Genomic DNA, 15,184 nt, shown 5'->3' with positions numbered 1-15,184 from the left:
ATGTCCGAGAGTCACTCTGATTTCGTAGGTGAACGAATTTGTGTGGCTTTCCATTTGGAGCCTGGGGTCGGGCCAGATGCCCCTCTGTGCATGCCCTGTCCCACCCCGTCCCTTCATTCTTTCTGTCCCAGGGCCACAGTAAGACTGGAGTGGGACTAGGACTCAAAGGCAAAGTTGTCCCTTTGTAAACAAGTAAGCGTTCTCCGCGTTGCAGCTTTGTGGAGACACGCCGCATGTACCATAGCGCTCACCTGTGTATTTAAAGTGTGGAATTTAATGGTCTTCAGTGTACTTACAGAGTTGAGCACCCCAACCACATCTAGTTTTGGAACATCTTATCACCCCAAAAAGAAACGTGGCACGGTTAGCGGCTAGCAGCCACTCCCCGTGCCCCCGACGACCAGCAGTCACCGCTGTGTCTGTAGACGCACCTGCTCTGAGCGCCTCACCTCGTGGAAGCCCAGCGTGGAGGGGCCTGCCTGGGCCACGCACTCCCGTCCTTCTTCAGGCTGAATCGTTTTCCACTGTACAGATGCTCCTCGTTTGGGCCGTCTGCCCCACGGCTGCTGGCTGTCAGCTGGGTTCCCTTTCTGCGGCTGCTGTGGGCATTTGTGCGCGAGCGCTCCAGGCCGCGCAGGTTTCATTTCTCTGGCGCACACGCGTGGGCGTGGGGTGCTGCATCCCGTGGGACAGTGCCGTGGTGCGCTCTTCTGGGGACGTGTCCCCGTGTGGTCCCCAGGAGCTGCACCGTCAGGCATCGTGTATGTTACTCCTGGGTTTGATAACGTCACGACTTCTAAACTAGTCTGTCCTTGCCAGGGCCAGCAGTTCCCAGCCTTACTCACGGACTCCTCACTGTCGGGCCAAGGGGGAGCAGGGTCGCCGCAGGTCATCCTTGTGAGCCACACCCCACAGCCCTCCGCCGCTGCGTGTGAGGAAATCGCCTACCAGGTACGTCACACACCTGTGTTCACACTTGGTCGCGGGTTGTCAGGGACACGGATTGGGAGGGGCTGGTCCCAGAGGGCTCAGGGCTGGGGGCCGCTCCTGGGGGGCCTTCTCAGGCCGAATGGGGGTGACGTGCGGGGGCTGCACTGCACAGGGCCTGGGGGACAGCCTGTGTTGAACGGTGGGGACCGACTCCTTCGTTCCTCGATGTGCGGTTGGCCGGAGCCAGGGTTTTGTTCCGCAGAATGAGGTGCAGACACAGTCGTGCGTGAGGCTGGTTTTACATGCGTGAACTCTCCTGGGCAGCGGCCCGCAGTGGCCACTCTGTTCCTTCCAGGGGTTTTCTGGTAAAACCTCTGCTGACTCTTCGGGTCTGGTTGCGTTTTTTCCCTCTACACACACGTGTGTGCACATGGCCCATTTGTCATTTGAGTAGTTTTTCCCTTAAAATGTATATTCTGAGGGTCTAAAACATTTAGGAAATGACAGTTCTGAATACAGGACAGTCTAACGATCACTGTCTCCTTAGTGCTCCTCCGAGTGACAGGGAAAGCGCAGGAAGTGAATAGCCACGGGGTCTGGACAGTGTCCCGTCCTGTGCAGCTTGAGCAGATGCGTTTCAGGACAGTCCCTGGTCTTTCAGTGCATGAGGACCCCTTTTGTGTAAAGGCTGTAGAGCGGCGTTTCCCCAACCGGGGCTCATCCGGCGGTTAGTGAGTTTCTGTCTGGGGGCTCGGCACCCCGCGGCGGCTCAGTGGTGCTGGAAGGGTCCACTGGCCTTGGGGCGTGTCCGCTACCGCAGCCCTGGGGGAGGCCCGCAGGCGCACACGGGGGTCCTTGGGGCGGCGCTGGCTCTCGGCTGCCGCTGGGTCAGCACGCGCTTGGCGGTGCGTGGCCTGGAGCCCTCGCGTCTCCTCTGCTCTGGGGCCGTTCAGACGTTCTTTGACTCACAAGAAATAGGCTTTTTGCACTGACCTGAACACACAGTCTGTTTCCATTGTTTCTTCACTTCACACACACGGACGCTCACGTTAGACACTCGCACACCTGACAGACGTCACGGGACGATACCTCCTTTGTGGAGGCATCCGCGCACTTCTGATCTCTTGTTTTACTCCTGTTTTCCTTCCGTTATTTGTTTTATTATAGTGTAGACGGGTGACCTTAGCGCACCTTGTAGACATCTTTTGTTGTTAAGTCGTCTTCTTTAAATTTTATCCATTTCTGTGTATTAGATTTTATGAAAAAGTACTTGAAAAACTAGATAAAAATGTTGACAAATCCCATCAGTTTTCATTATAATTACTTATAAATTTGTTTCACTCAATTGTCATGGACGAGTTTTTATCTACAAAACTGAACGCTCATTTATAACAGCGACACTCACCTGCTCTCTTTGGTTTCAGGGTGTTGGTGACGCCCCATGAAAATGACTTGGAACCTGGCTGGTTCTGATGCCCCTTTTCGGGCAGCACCGCACTGCAAGCGCGAGGACTCGCCTCCCGCTAAGCGCTACTCGTGCCGCAGGCTGCTGAGAGCTCTCGCCCGAGCGGGAGCATTTGGGGGCCGCGTCCTTTGTACTTGTGCCGGCTGTCACCGCTGTCCCCCAGGGCGCGTACGGAGTGCACGCCGCGTGCTGGCATCACTCTGAGCGCCGTGCGGTTCCCCAGTATGGTTATCAGTGAGGACACGGCACGGGGCGGCCACCAGCACAGTTGGCCCTGGAAGGTCACACACACGGAGCGCCGTTCTGTTCGCTTCGCGCTGCTTGGAGGGCAAGAGTGTGTGGTCTGATCCGTTTGCCGCCCCTGACGGCGCGCTGAGGGCCGGGCGTCTGCCATCGGCGTGTGTCCGTCGTCCTGTCATCTGTGCGTTTGCTCACTCCGGCCACCGAGTGAGTTCCGGGGTTTCTGATCCGCTGCAGGTAGCTGACGTGTCGGCCGGCCTGGCGCAGGGCGGGCAGCCGGAGAAGGAGGGCCGGGCGCACCAGTGCCTGGAGTGCGGCCGCAGCTTCACCTCGGCCGCCGCGCTGCTGCACCACAGCCGGGAGACGCATGGCCGGGAGCGCATCCACGTGTGTCCCGTGTGCAGGAAGGCCTTCAAGCGCGCCACGCACCTCAAGGTATGTGCCGCCGTCCCCACGGGTTAGAGACGCTCGGTGCGGTCCGGATCGGTGGACGTCATGAGTCTTGCTCGCAGCAAGGAAAGAGTTAACAGATTTCCCCTTTGTGGAGGAAAAGGTCAGTAAGAGTTTAGTGTTAGCAGATCTGCTGGTTACGTGTTCATGCGCAGTTCCAAGTCCGGGTCTAATAGGACTTAAGCTGACACTGAGATGCCGTGTCTCACCGAGCAGAGCTGAAGATAGTAAGAAGTCTGCCAGCACCTACTGGCTGGGCTGTGGGGAAGCAGGAACTCCCCTCTTCGCGGGGGACCTACACTTGACACGTCTTTTGGCAGGGGAACGGGAACCCCTCAGCAGCTGGCTCTGTGTCCACCCTGAGAACGGGGTCCGCGTGCCAGGAGAAGGGCTGGGTGAACTCTGGGACATGCGCACACTCGGGGGGAGGAGGAGGAAGGGCTCTGGGACTTGATGTCCAGGGCTGCACTCAGGTGGCATGCCGTGGTGTGGGGCGCGTACCCCGTCTGGCGACTGCCAGCCAGCACTCCTTGATACCAGAAGTGGCCGCATCTGACCACTGGTTAGTCCACCAGGGATCCCAGCCTTCTGCTGCACAGTGACCCCGGACATCTGCCCTCCAGACCCTCAGCTCATCCGTGTGCCTTGTCTCTTCCTCTGCTGTGTTTTCTGGCAACTGCCCTCGACCTCCCTCACCCACCCCATAGCCCCTGTCTAGTCATGAGAAGCGCTGCACACAGTTCTCAGGCGAGGAACATCTTACCAAATAGCGGACCATGTCCCATTCACCGTCAAGGTCATTGGCAACAAGGAAGGGCAGAGGCCCTGCAGAGCTGCACAGCCGGTACCCTGGGCTGTTGGGGGCCCCCCCCCGACCCCCACTGCATCCCCGAGGGCACTCATCCCAGATGGGCCTCGGGTTGTCCTTGCTGCTCCGATGGGTCCCACGGCCGTGTCGCAGGTCCGTCGAGAACTGCCATGATCTCAGGTTTCCTCTCCATGTGTGGTCTGCGGCAGGAGCACATGCAGACGCATCAGGCTGGCCCTTCGCTGAGCTCCCAGAAGCCGCGAGTGTTCAAGTGTGACACCTGTGAGAAGGCGTTCGCCAAGCCAAGCCAGCTGGAGCGGCACAGCCGCATCCACACAGGTAACCACGAGCCGCGGGCTTCCAGGTCGGGGCTCCGGAGGCTGGCGAGAAAATAGGACTCGGCGGAACGCGCGATTGGTGAAGCCGGGAACGCAGTGTATCACCCTTGTTTGTCGTCAGTTCTTCATGCTAACTTCTTAGTACAAATCCTGTGGTTTCCCTAGTGACCATGAGAAATAGAACCGCCAAGGGCTGCCGTGGCCTCTGGGGACGTCCCCCCGACCCTGGGCTCCTGCTCCTGCTGCTGCGGGGGACGCCATTGTCGCTCCTCAGGGCTTCAGGCTATTCTTTGCTGACTTCCTGTCACCGCCTACACCTGCCCAGGTCTATTGTCCCAGAGGGAAGACCAGCACTGAGACACGAGTTCCCATCTCTCGGCCTCTTAGCCCATTTCCCTGACAGCTCACTTGTGTCCTCCACCTCTGCCAGCCCATGAGGCGCCTGTGGCCTGTGTCTCACATGGAAACACCACTGTCCCAGGGCCCTGTCTGCTGCAGCCTGTCCTCTCAGGACTGACAGCGGGACCTGCGTCCTGCTCTGGTGGGCAGCCCTGCGTTTGCACAGAGCCAGGCAGAAACCCTGGGTGTCTGGCAGACAGACCCCTCTCGTTCCCCTCTGAGCTCCTCCAGGTGGGATCCTGGTGTCCTGGGAGCCGTCCCGCCCACTGCCGCACACCTCTGACCACGGCACCTGGCCATGGGAAGCCTGGAGGTCCCACACTCACCGTCCGGAGTCCCGACTCTGCTCCCTGAGCACCCTCTCTGCTGGTGCCTCTGCCCAGCCCCTGTCTCCTTTGGCTGGGTCATCTCTGACTGGCCTGCAGGTATCAGCTTGGACACCCCTCCCCAGGAGGCCTCTGTGCCCCTCCTTGTCCCTGGCCAGCCCACAGGCCCCCTTGGATATCCGGCAGGTGCTCCTGTCAGCGTCCTTCCCCGGCGTTCCCAGTGACGTCCCTGCTGGTCCACACAGACTGGCGCCGACCGGGTGTTCAGCAAAACAAATATTGAGTGAAAGACGGTGCCACTGCCCTTCTATGCGTCTGCGCAAAAGGACGGCTTTAGGGGACAGGGACTGCCGTTGGCCTGCTAGCACGAGCTAGGTGGCTTCCAAAGGTTTGGAGAAACCTGCTGAGGGTGTGTTGCTGTGGGGCCTGCTTCTGGGGCCAGGTGCTCCTGCACCCCCCAGCACGTCTGCCGCCTTCACGCCAGCCATGGCCCTGGGCAGCCTCGGGTCCCTGCAGCTCCCTTCTGCCTCTGGCCACAGAACCCTCTTCTTTGAGGGCACGGACCTGGCCCCCACCACGGTACTCTCCCTGTGACTCAGCCCAGGTCACCTGACTCAAGGCATAGCCACCTCCGTGACCTCCTCATCCTTAGGGCATGTGACCCCCTCCCATGCCCAGTCCTGGGGATTAGGGCCAAAAAGCTTCGGGCTGCTTTAGGTCTCTGGCTGGCTTGGGGAGCGGGGTGGGTAGCCCTCCTGTGTCTTGGCCACTGGGGGAGAGGGACAGACTTGGAGTGATGGAGGGTGACACCTGGGGACTAGAGCAGCCACGTGGGCCTTCATGCCAACACGGGGTCCAGGGAGGCCATGCAGAGAAAGGGGACAGACACCTGGCCACAAGGTAGCCATGCTGATGGGACAGAACCTTCTAGGCCTAGGGGAAGGGCTTGTGGCCCCAGGGGCTGGCATCGGATGAGTGTGTGGGTGGAGTCAGGGACTGCGAAGGGATGGGACTGCAGGCCCAGGAGTGGGCGGCAGGGTGTGGGGTGGGGCGGTACAGGAGCCAGGCTTTTTCCCAGAGTCAACGTGCCCGAGTCCCTTCCACCTTTCCGTTTCTGTATTAACGTCAAAGCAATTAGAATGACATTTAAAAAATGCTGGATCAGTTACACGTTACGTGAAGTGGATGTGACAGTCTCTGCACTTCATGTGCTGCTGCCTGGCCGTCCCCACTGTTCAGAACACTTTGCATAACCGTTCGTGCTGTGCTTCTGCGTCCGGATGCTCCTGGGAGTCGGAGGAGCTTTTGATGACGTTTTGTCCCGTGCCTCACCGAGGGGCAGAGTTGCTAGAAGCCGTGCACTCATCCGAGGGGCGGGAGGGCTGGGGACCCCGGGTCCGCGCTCAGAGCGTCCCGCCCTGTGCAGTGCCCGCGGGAGACGCCGACGGCCCGTGTTTCCCGCAGGAGAGCGGCCGTTCCACTGCAGCCTGTGCGAGAAGGCCTTCAACCAGAAGAGCGCGCTGCAGGTGCACATGAAGAAGCACACGGGCGAGAGGCCCTACAAGTGTGACTACTGCGTCATGGGCTTCACGCAGAAGAGCAACATGAAGCTGCACATGAAGCGGGCGCACAGCTACACGGGTGAGGCGGCGGCCGGGCCCCCCGCGGACGCCCCACGGGGCTCCGAACCTGCAGGGTGGGCAGCGGTCAGGATGCACGCGGCAGGGGGTCCAGGTGCACATGGTGGGGGCATCTGGCAGCACATGGCGGGGAGGTGGGGGTCCGGGTGCTTCGCGGGGGGCGGCATGTGCACAGTGGGGGTCTGAGTGCACGTGGCAGCGGGGTGGGGTCCGCGTGCACACAGCGGGGGATCAGTGTGCACGCGGTGGGGGGTCTAGGCACGCTTGGTGGGGGTGGGGTCCAGGTGCACTTAGTGGAGGTTCTGGGTGCGGATGGTGGGGGGTCCGGGTGCGCGTGGCGGGGGGGATGGGGTCCCGGTGCTCTTGGTGGGGTGTCTGGATGCGCGCGGGCCCTCAGAGCGGGCATGCGGGGTGGGTGTGTCCACTGGGTGCCCACTCAAACGCCGGTGCCACCCAAGGGGGCGGATCAGGCTGCGGGGCCCCGGAGCACCTCCCTGCCATTCCTCTGGGTCCCGCCTGGACGGGCTGCGGTGCGGGGCTGGGGTGCACTGGCTGCAGTGTGGTGGGCCCCGGCCGGTTCAGTGTCTGGAGTTGGCACGGTGCTCAGGACAGTGGGATCTGTGAGTGAGACGGGGCGGCCAGGGAGGGCTCGGACGCTCTGCTCTCACGTCTACGTCGCAGTGCGTCTTGCTTTTCTTCCTGTTTGGAGTTCGTGCCTGTTGCACTGCTGCCATTCATGACTGACCGCTGGCACTGACCTCGTGGTGACGTAGCCGTGACCGCGCGAGCTGCCTAGCAAGGGCTGTTTTTGCACGTTCGGGAACGGGAATTGCCCCCGACATAGTTCATCTGCAGCTCGAGTTCTTCCTCCTGTGGGGTGGATCACAAATCAGTTTAGAAATCTCGTCTCAGTTTAAGTTGTCTTTATTCCATCGTGAGTCCCTGCATGCTGCCGTGTGTCTGACACTCTGCCTGTTGTCTGTCCGTCTGTGCGGCAGGAAACCTGCAGGAGCCCGTCGTCCAGCAGGAGCACGGTGCCGAGGAGCTGGGCCGGACCCTCCATCTGGAGGAGGTGGTCCAGGAGTCCGCGAGCGAGTGGCAGGCCCTGGCCAACGTGTTCTGACCTGGCCCACCCCCCCCACCAAAGCCGTTTCTGAAGTTAAATGTTGCGGAGAACAGAGCACTTGGAATTTCTTCTTGGAAGCTTCGGGTGTTAAGAAATGTTACCATGCTAGGTTTTTAGCTGTAAAATTATCTCAAGAATCATTGTCTTCAGAGACTGATAGGAACAACTGAGAGCAGTGTCAGCCCGTTGTTGTCGTTTGTGTACAAATCACTGAACTCAGGTACGACCCTAGGCAGTTCTACCTTCCCGTCGTGGCCAGTGCCTCCAGTTCCAAAGAGTGAACTGGTCTCACTGTCCCGTGCCGTGGCCTCTCTGTGTTAGCGGAGACGAGCGTTAACATGGAACACGCAAGATAGATTTTCCTTTGTGCTTTCTGTTGTAAGAAGCATAGCTTATAAAACAAACGTAAAATCGGTGCATGAGGTTCAGAGAAACGTTAGAACACGCAGGGAAGTGTTTTCCATTTTCTTTCTCTGTGTATTTTGAAATTAGAAACAGACTCTTTTTAGTCTACCGTAAGTTACTAGAATATGGAGAGATGGCTGGCCCGTTCTCTCCGCGTTACGATTCTCGGACTATCAGCTACAAGGATGCAGCGTCGGGGCCCAGACGGTGGAGGGGGCACAAACGGGGATGAACGTGTCCTCACGGGATGGGGCGGGGCCGCACGTGCTGCCCGAGTCCACCTTCGGGGCCGCGGGTTACGTGACTGCAGAAAGCACAAGCCATATGTCGCACGCAGGCGAGGTCAGGACCATGTCCTCGGAGTCGAGGGAGCGTGGTCCCGTCCCCCGCGGCGCGGAGCGGCGTGTCGGTGGGTTAGAGCTGCTGTGCTCCTCTCCTCACGCGTGGGCAGGTGTGTCGTCTAATTCAGGGAACTCTCACTGTCATCAATGGTGCCACATTGAACACGTCCCAAACCAAATCCCACCCCGAGCCGGGGCAGAGTGCGCGTTGCTCCTACAGCATTCCAAAGACGGAAGGTTCTTTACTTCATGTGAATTTCTCCTTCAGAATTATTTATATGTTCTATATATAAATACACATGTACATAGACAGATATATGGGCCTCTGTGTGGCTGAACGGTATATTTTGTAAATAGCAGCGCTCGTCCTGACGGCAGAGAGCGCGCGTCAGAGTCCGACTCCCCACGAGCACGGCAGGCCAGAGCTGTGCTCATCGGAGTCACAAATGGGTACCTTGTTCACTGCGACATGAAGGGGGGCTTGTTTAGCTTTTGTTTTTCTCTTGAAAAATAATTGCCTTTATTTTGTCTCATGGCCTCCCTGGTTTCAGAAGAGAGCAGTTTTATTATAAATATTGTATGGACTTTGTATATTAAGAGAGGAGCTCATTTCAGATTCCTGAAGAAAGAGACATTTTCACTGTTATTTTTCAAAGGGCATCTTTTGATTTTGTTGTTGTTCACTTTTTGGCGTATGTACATAAGTCATATTGATGATGATATAAAAACTTTGGTTATGTGAAAATATTTAAGTCAGAAAACTGTTAAATAATATTACTTTTTTTTCAAACTGCTTTGTGTATTGTATATTTTTTTAAGGAAAAAAAAAGCCTTATTTGACTTATTCTTGTGATACTGGACTTACTATATATCCTGAGGTTTTCCTTGAATGTCAGTGTGTAGCTGGCTGTAGTCCGTATATTCTGAATAATTGTAATTGTGCCAGAGTTTTAAAGATTCTGCTTTTAATGCACTTTTCTTTTATAATTTTGTATTAAAATATTTTAGAAATGTTGATTAATTTTGGTGAACAGATATCTCCAAAGTTGAAATTATTGGAATTTAAAAAATTTTGTTCTTGCTAGGTTATTTATTTTGGTTGTAGCATTAAATGTCATCTCTCAGGACAAGTCTCTAAAAGGGGTTTATTTAATTCCTAATTGTACAGAGAGCATAGTTCAGCGAACTGTATTGGCCAGCTGCCTGTTTAAGTAAGGCCTTACCAGGTGAATCTAAACCTACTTTTATTTTCGTCAAAGAAAAAAAAAGATCTATCAATGATACCATTCTGTGAGTTTTCTCAATTATTAACTATTAGCAGGCAAACACAAGACATTAATATATTATTTTTATTTACTTCCTAATTAAAAAAGCTGCTTCTTTGCAAAACATTCCTTGAAATACAAGGTTTTGTAAAGACATAATTTCACTTGAACCTTTGGTGGAGTACAGGTTGATCTTTGTATTTTACTGGTTGATAAATGTCTTCTGACGAGATTTCTAGCCTCCTGCATAACCAGGGTTTTGAGAATAGATAACTGTATTTTTAGAAATATCTCATCATAGCATATCTGCTTTGGAATAACAATAAATAAAAAATGAAGTTAGGAAGTGTGATCAATTTTTTTTTCTTTTAAAATATTTACTATATAATAGTTTGGCACATGGATTAATTTCAAGTTCAGATAATGTTTTAACAGAGCAGGATTTCAATGGTATTTTCCCTTGCCTCCGTGAAGTCTAGATAATGAAAACTTGCAAGGTCTAGCTGAAGAGCTTCAAAGTTCAAAAGTCAGGATACGGGTCAGCGACAGGCACGCCGTCCCTGTGAGCTGCCAGCGTCATTCCTTTTCTCGGTCACCTGCGTGACTGGCCCTGGCAAGCAAGGCCTCTCCAAAGTTCATGACTGTCTTTAAGCTTGTGGTCAGCTGCCCGTGAAGCATTCCTGTGGGCAGAGGGGGAGAGCCGCCTTTGCCCACACACTCAGCTTAAAACCCGGGTAGAGTTCTCGGGATGTGGCGGTGGCGGGGGACTGGGACGTGCCGGGTCCAGTCCGCTGGAGGACGAAGAAGCGGTCCTGTTTTTCCAGAGCGGTGGTCGGTGCACACAAACACACCTCTTCAACAGTGTAGCTCGAGATGCCCCAACCCTGAGCTCTCCCGTGGCTCCACTAACCCTTCGGTGCGTGGCCAGGGGTGGACAGGGCAGACCCCTCGAGGAACGGAGGCACCTGCCTGCCAGGCAGAGCCGCATGGGCCCATCAGGCCCCTCGTTACCCTCTGACGAGGTGGGGCCGATGGGCCGTGAGCCTCTGTCCCTGTAAGCAATTCCCTCCATCCCATCGGGTTCGTCTTTCGTCCGAGCGCAGCACTGCCCTGGGCATCACGTCCCCCACTCCGTGTCTTGTGCTCCTCCGCCCGCTGTCGCTCGTAAGCAAACGTGAGTCCGAGCCTCGTGGGCAGGCCTCTGTTCTCTGGCCTCTTAGAAGGGCTCGTGGAACATCTGCGTGCTAGAGCCGCACGCGCCGGTCCGGGTGCGAGAGGTTTTTACAAGTTCTTCCCACGGGCTTTCCTCTCCTCCGAGAAATACGTGTAACTCACCAAGATACGCATTTTTAACATCAAGTGATCACGCGGATTTATGTCAGTCACGTAGTTTTAAGAAAATACGTAAGACATATAGGACCGCTTTCTGGGTATTATTTTTAGAGACCTCACCTGCTCGCCTTTTGCCTGTTTTTTTCCCCAGAAGTTTATTTCAGAGTCAATATTGTACCCCACCCCACCCCAAGGGTAAATCATTACTAATCTGTTCTTTTTCTCAGGTCTGCCGTGTGACGGGAGGCGGAGATGGGAGTGCGGAAGTGGCACTGTGCACTCGTCTGGACTGATTCTCTCTTTGCCACTTAGTCTCTATTCACACAACGTCAGTGTTTTGGTTTTTTAGACTAGAATTTCAGAAGTGCTACGTTTGCATTTGGGGACTCGACATCTTTACCTTATTCTAAGGAAATCAGCATTTAAAAACCTAGTTGCGGGCACCTGCGTGGCTCAGTGGGTTAAAGCTGCTGCCTTCGGCTCAGGTCATGATCTCAGGGTCCTGGGATTGAGCCCCGCATCGGGCTCTCTGCTCAGCGGTGAGCCTGCTTCCTCCTCTCTCTCTGCCTGCCTCTCTGCCTGCTTGTGATCTCTGTCTGTCAAATAAATAAATTAAAAAAAAAAAAAAAAACCTAGTTGCATCTTTACTGATTAAACGGTGGGGGCAGGCAGAATTTTTGTCGAGATTCGAAGTCCCATGTCTGTCTTCTTCGCGTCGGGAAGGTTCGTAAGCCTAGCGTCCTGCATTTGTCACTGTCGACCCAGTGTGAGCAGGGCGTCCCTCGGGCGCACACACGCACGGAGGAGCACACGCTGCCCGCCTCCGCCGTCGGCCCTGCACGGACAGGCGCTCAGTAGTTCCTCATCCAGAAAACGAGGAAAGTATTTAAAGCAGTAAAGGTCAAGATCACGTGGCAGAAGCAGTAGGCAGTAACCAGAAAAGATTTTGCTCTTTAATCTGTTTTACGTGTAATGCTTTACAGCGTGAGGACTTCGGTATTAAATCAGGATTTGTAATCTGACAGGTTCTACGTGATGTAGTGATTCCTTCCCGATTCGCCACGAAAGAGAACTTTGAAAATCAGCTTTTTTTTCTATTTACAAAAGAATTCTTTTTTTTTTTAAAGATTTTTATTTATTTATTTGACAGAGTGAAATCACAAGTAAGCAGAGAGGCAGGCAGAGAGAGAGAGGAAGGGAAGCAGGTTCCCCGCTGAGCAGAGAGCCCGATGCGGGGCTCGATCCCAGGACCCTGGGATCATGACCTGAGCCGAAGGCAGCGGCTTAACCCACTGAGCCACCCAGGCACCCCAAGAATTCTTTTTTTATCCTCGAAATTGTTTCATGGTCTATTTATACATGATGCTATTTCTTGAATCCAATTTTGTGTTAGAAATGGATAGCTATGCCCAAAGCCAGTGTGCTGGCTTTAAGAATAATAAAAGTAGTTTTTGTATTATTTTAAAACTCCTGTATATTTACTTCTTTGGGTCTGGGGCGAGTTAGAACTGTTTTCTGTAGGTAACATTTTCAGCAAGAGTTAACCCAACACAGTGATGCTGAATTCACAATAAACTGGGACCCATCGGGTTTGGAGAGCATGTGTCTTATTTTCTGTACTTGGGGATAATTGTCCATTCCTGTCACTTACAAGGTATTTGAGAGTGACTTGCTGTGAAAGTCGATCCCAGTGTCAGTGTGACCGCTCATGGGACGTGGGATCTTGGACTTCCCCAGAAATGCCAGTGGAGTTGGGTCACATTATAGCATCTAATCCTCCTTACAGACGTATTCCAAACTTTTAGAAGTTTGAAATTTATGGAGCCATGTCCTGTTGAATTAACACATGGAGGGTATCTTGTCCTTTGTCTACTTTATTCCTAGCACAAAAGCAGGGACTCCATACATTTTTGGCTTGAACTATCTAAAATGATTTTTTTTTCCCCTTGCACTTTGCTCAGAGGGAATGGTGAGAAATTGTTCGCTATGTCTGTTGCTTGTTTGGAGGAGGAATATTGCGCTAAGGAAGTTTTAAAATTGGTGGGTGGGTGGGTTTTTCAGACAGAATGATCAGATTACGGAAACATTTTTTCTTTAAAGCGGATTGCCGGATTGCCGCGACCCTTTACAGAGCTTCTCCAGATGAGACTTTCTGGCGTGCTTAATTCTGGTGATGTAAGCACGTTTGCTAATAAGTGTGAAGGCATGAGTTTGCGAAGCGTGGGGGATAGGCTGACTCGGGACCTCGGCTCAGAACAGCCCTGGCGCTGATGGCTGGCTGTCGGGGGCCACTCAGTTAACTTCTCTGGGCCTGTCCCCTTGTCTGTAAAATGAGTCGACTAAATCCCTTCCACGAGCGGGAACGTCAGGAACACTGGGAGGCGTCCCTCCATGTGTCTCGGGTCTGCACGGCTTAGAGCAGAGCGCGGTCTGCCTCCGATCCCGAATCTCCTCAAGGCCATTTGTCCAGGACAGGCCTTCGGGAGACAGAGCTCCTCCCTCCAGAGCAGAGCGATGCCTGTTCCCCGGGGCCAGTGTAATCACAGCCCGTCTCGCTCTGAGGCGAGGTCAGCTCACTGCCTTTTGTAAAAGCCTCGGAGTCCCTGCACTCCAGCTCCTGTCCCGCACACGGCCCGGTGCCTTGGGCATCCATCTCCCGGGGTGTCCCGTGGGACTTGGGCTCGGGAATATCCCCGTGCGGGACTGCCCGTCCCCGTTGTCTCTGACCCAGGACCCCGTGCCAGCGCCCCGGATCTGGACTTCCCGGGGGCCTCAGGTCGGGGTGAAGCTCCGGCTCCGCGGCTGCCAGCGACACAGCGTCCGTGCCCTCTGGAGGCCTTGCCGTGGCTCGGCTTGCTGTGCCCGTGGGGGTTTTGTGGCAGGCGCAGGCGGCGAACGGACCGCACACGGGCCATAGTACTGTCCTCACGCCGACGAGCTTCGACGGTCACGCAGGCCTTTAGGGACTCAACGTTTTTTAGTCCCTGAGGAAAAAGGGAGAAATGAGAAATGTGTGCAGCCACATGCTTGCGCACACACACGCACACACACACGCACACGCACACACGCTTCACGCTCTCCCCCGGTAAGCGGCTGTCTCCGCGATGCCGTGGCTCCGGGTCCTCCCGCACTGCTTCAGTGTCAGTGCAGGCATCGTCGGTAGCCCTGGTAACCGAGCTGTGTGGGAGGAAATCCCTATAATTAGCACAAAGCAGCTCATCTTGCTCTGATGTCAGCCAGTTCCGTCCTCGTTCTGGGTGAAGAGGGACGACAGCTGGCCGTCTGCGCCAAGACACTCTACTCCGCACTTTCCCGATTCTTTTGGAATTATCTTCCTCACGTTGGATAACCCCAAGTCCTCATCCTTTCCGTGTAACCCTGTACTTCTGAAGGATCTGTGAGTGTACGTAAAGGTCACAAGAAGAGTACACAAGAGACCTTTTGTGCTCTGCACCAGAGGCCCCGTTCAGGCGTGGCCCCAAGCGTGGACAGTAATGTCTTTGTTCAGGCGGACTCTGTCCTGGGTGGGGGCGGCACTGGCTCTCAGGCCGGTGGCACCCGTTCTGGGACGTTCCTGAAAGCCACGCGCCAGTCCTCCAGCAGGCAGTCCCCCAGTTCTCCCGCCAGGGTTTGTGGGTGCGGGTGCCCAGATGTCAGCTTTCCCCAGTGTAGGCATTTCCCTCGAGGCAGTAGGCGTTTGTGTGAGACTGGGAAGCCTGCGGCCACCTGTCCAGCCGCTGCCCCTGCGGGGCGCACCTGCCAGGGTTCCACGGTGAGGAAGGGCTTCCTGCTCGCCCTCCTGCACTTGCCCTGTGTTCCTGTTGGTGCGGACCCGTGGGTTCCTGTTGGGTTTCCCAGGCTGCCGTCTGTTAGGATCGCGCTTGATGCACTAGTATCCCCAGATCTAACCAGGAGAGGCCCCTGAGTCAGGGCCTGAGCCCTTTGGCCATGGCCCTGTGGCTCCTGGAGCGCGTTCTCGCGCTGGTATAGTGGACTGCGCTCTTCCTGCCTCTTCGCCCAGGCCAGCCCTTTTCCCAAGGAGCCCGGTTCCCTTCTGTGGACAGCAGCGTCTGGAAGCTAAGACCCACACAGCAGGTGTGCGGCTGCCCCTCAGGAGGA

General features: G+C 55.2%; 1 protein-coding gene across 8 annotated transcripts in view; it reads left to right on the top strand.

Annotated features, from left to right (window-relative positions):
* ZNF236 (zinc finger protein 236) overlaps positions 1–11,538 on the top strand; it is a 106,742-nt gene extending 95,204 nt beyond the window's left edge. For 4 of the 8 annotated variants that reach the window (XM_047698264.1, XM_047698269.1, XM_047698268.1 and 1 more), the window contains exons 27-31: positions 820–951; positions 2,873–3,070; positions 4,103–4,232; positions 6,421–6,597; positions 7,595–11,536. In XM_047698264.1, coding sequence (XP_047554220.1) covers positions 820–951; positions 2,873–3,070; positions 4,103–4,232; positions 6,421–6,597; positions 7,595–7,719 — 762 coding nt within the window. In that variant the 3' untranslated portion in view covers positions 7,720–11,536. Of the gene's footprint in view, positions 1–819; positions 952–2,872; positions 3,071–4,102; positions 5,345–6,420; positions 6,598–7,594 lie in introns of those variants that run through there. The other 4 variants (XR_007122003.1, XM_047698270.1, XM_047698265.1 and 1 more) reach the window with 4 other exon arrangements.
* Positions 11,539–15,184: the final 3,646 nt, after the last annotated feature.

Source organism: Lutra lutra, chromosome 12, assembly GCF_902655055.1.
Source record: "Lutra lutra chromosome 12, mLutLut1.2, whole genome shotgun sequence".
NCBI classification, from domain to species: Eukaryota; Metazoa; Chordata; class Mammalia; order Carnivora; family Mustelidae; genus Lutra; species Lutra lutra.
The sequence above is the reverse complement of the archived record's forward strand: the minus strand, read 5'-3'. Positions and strand labels throughout refer to the sequence as shown.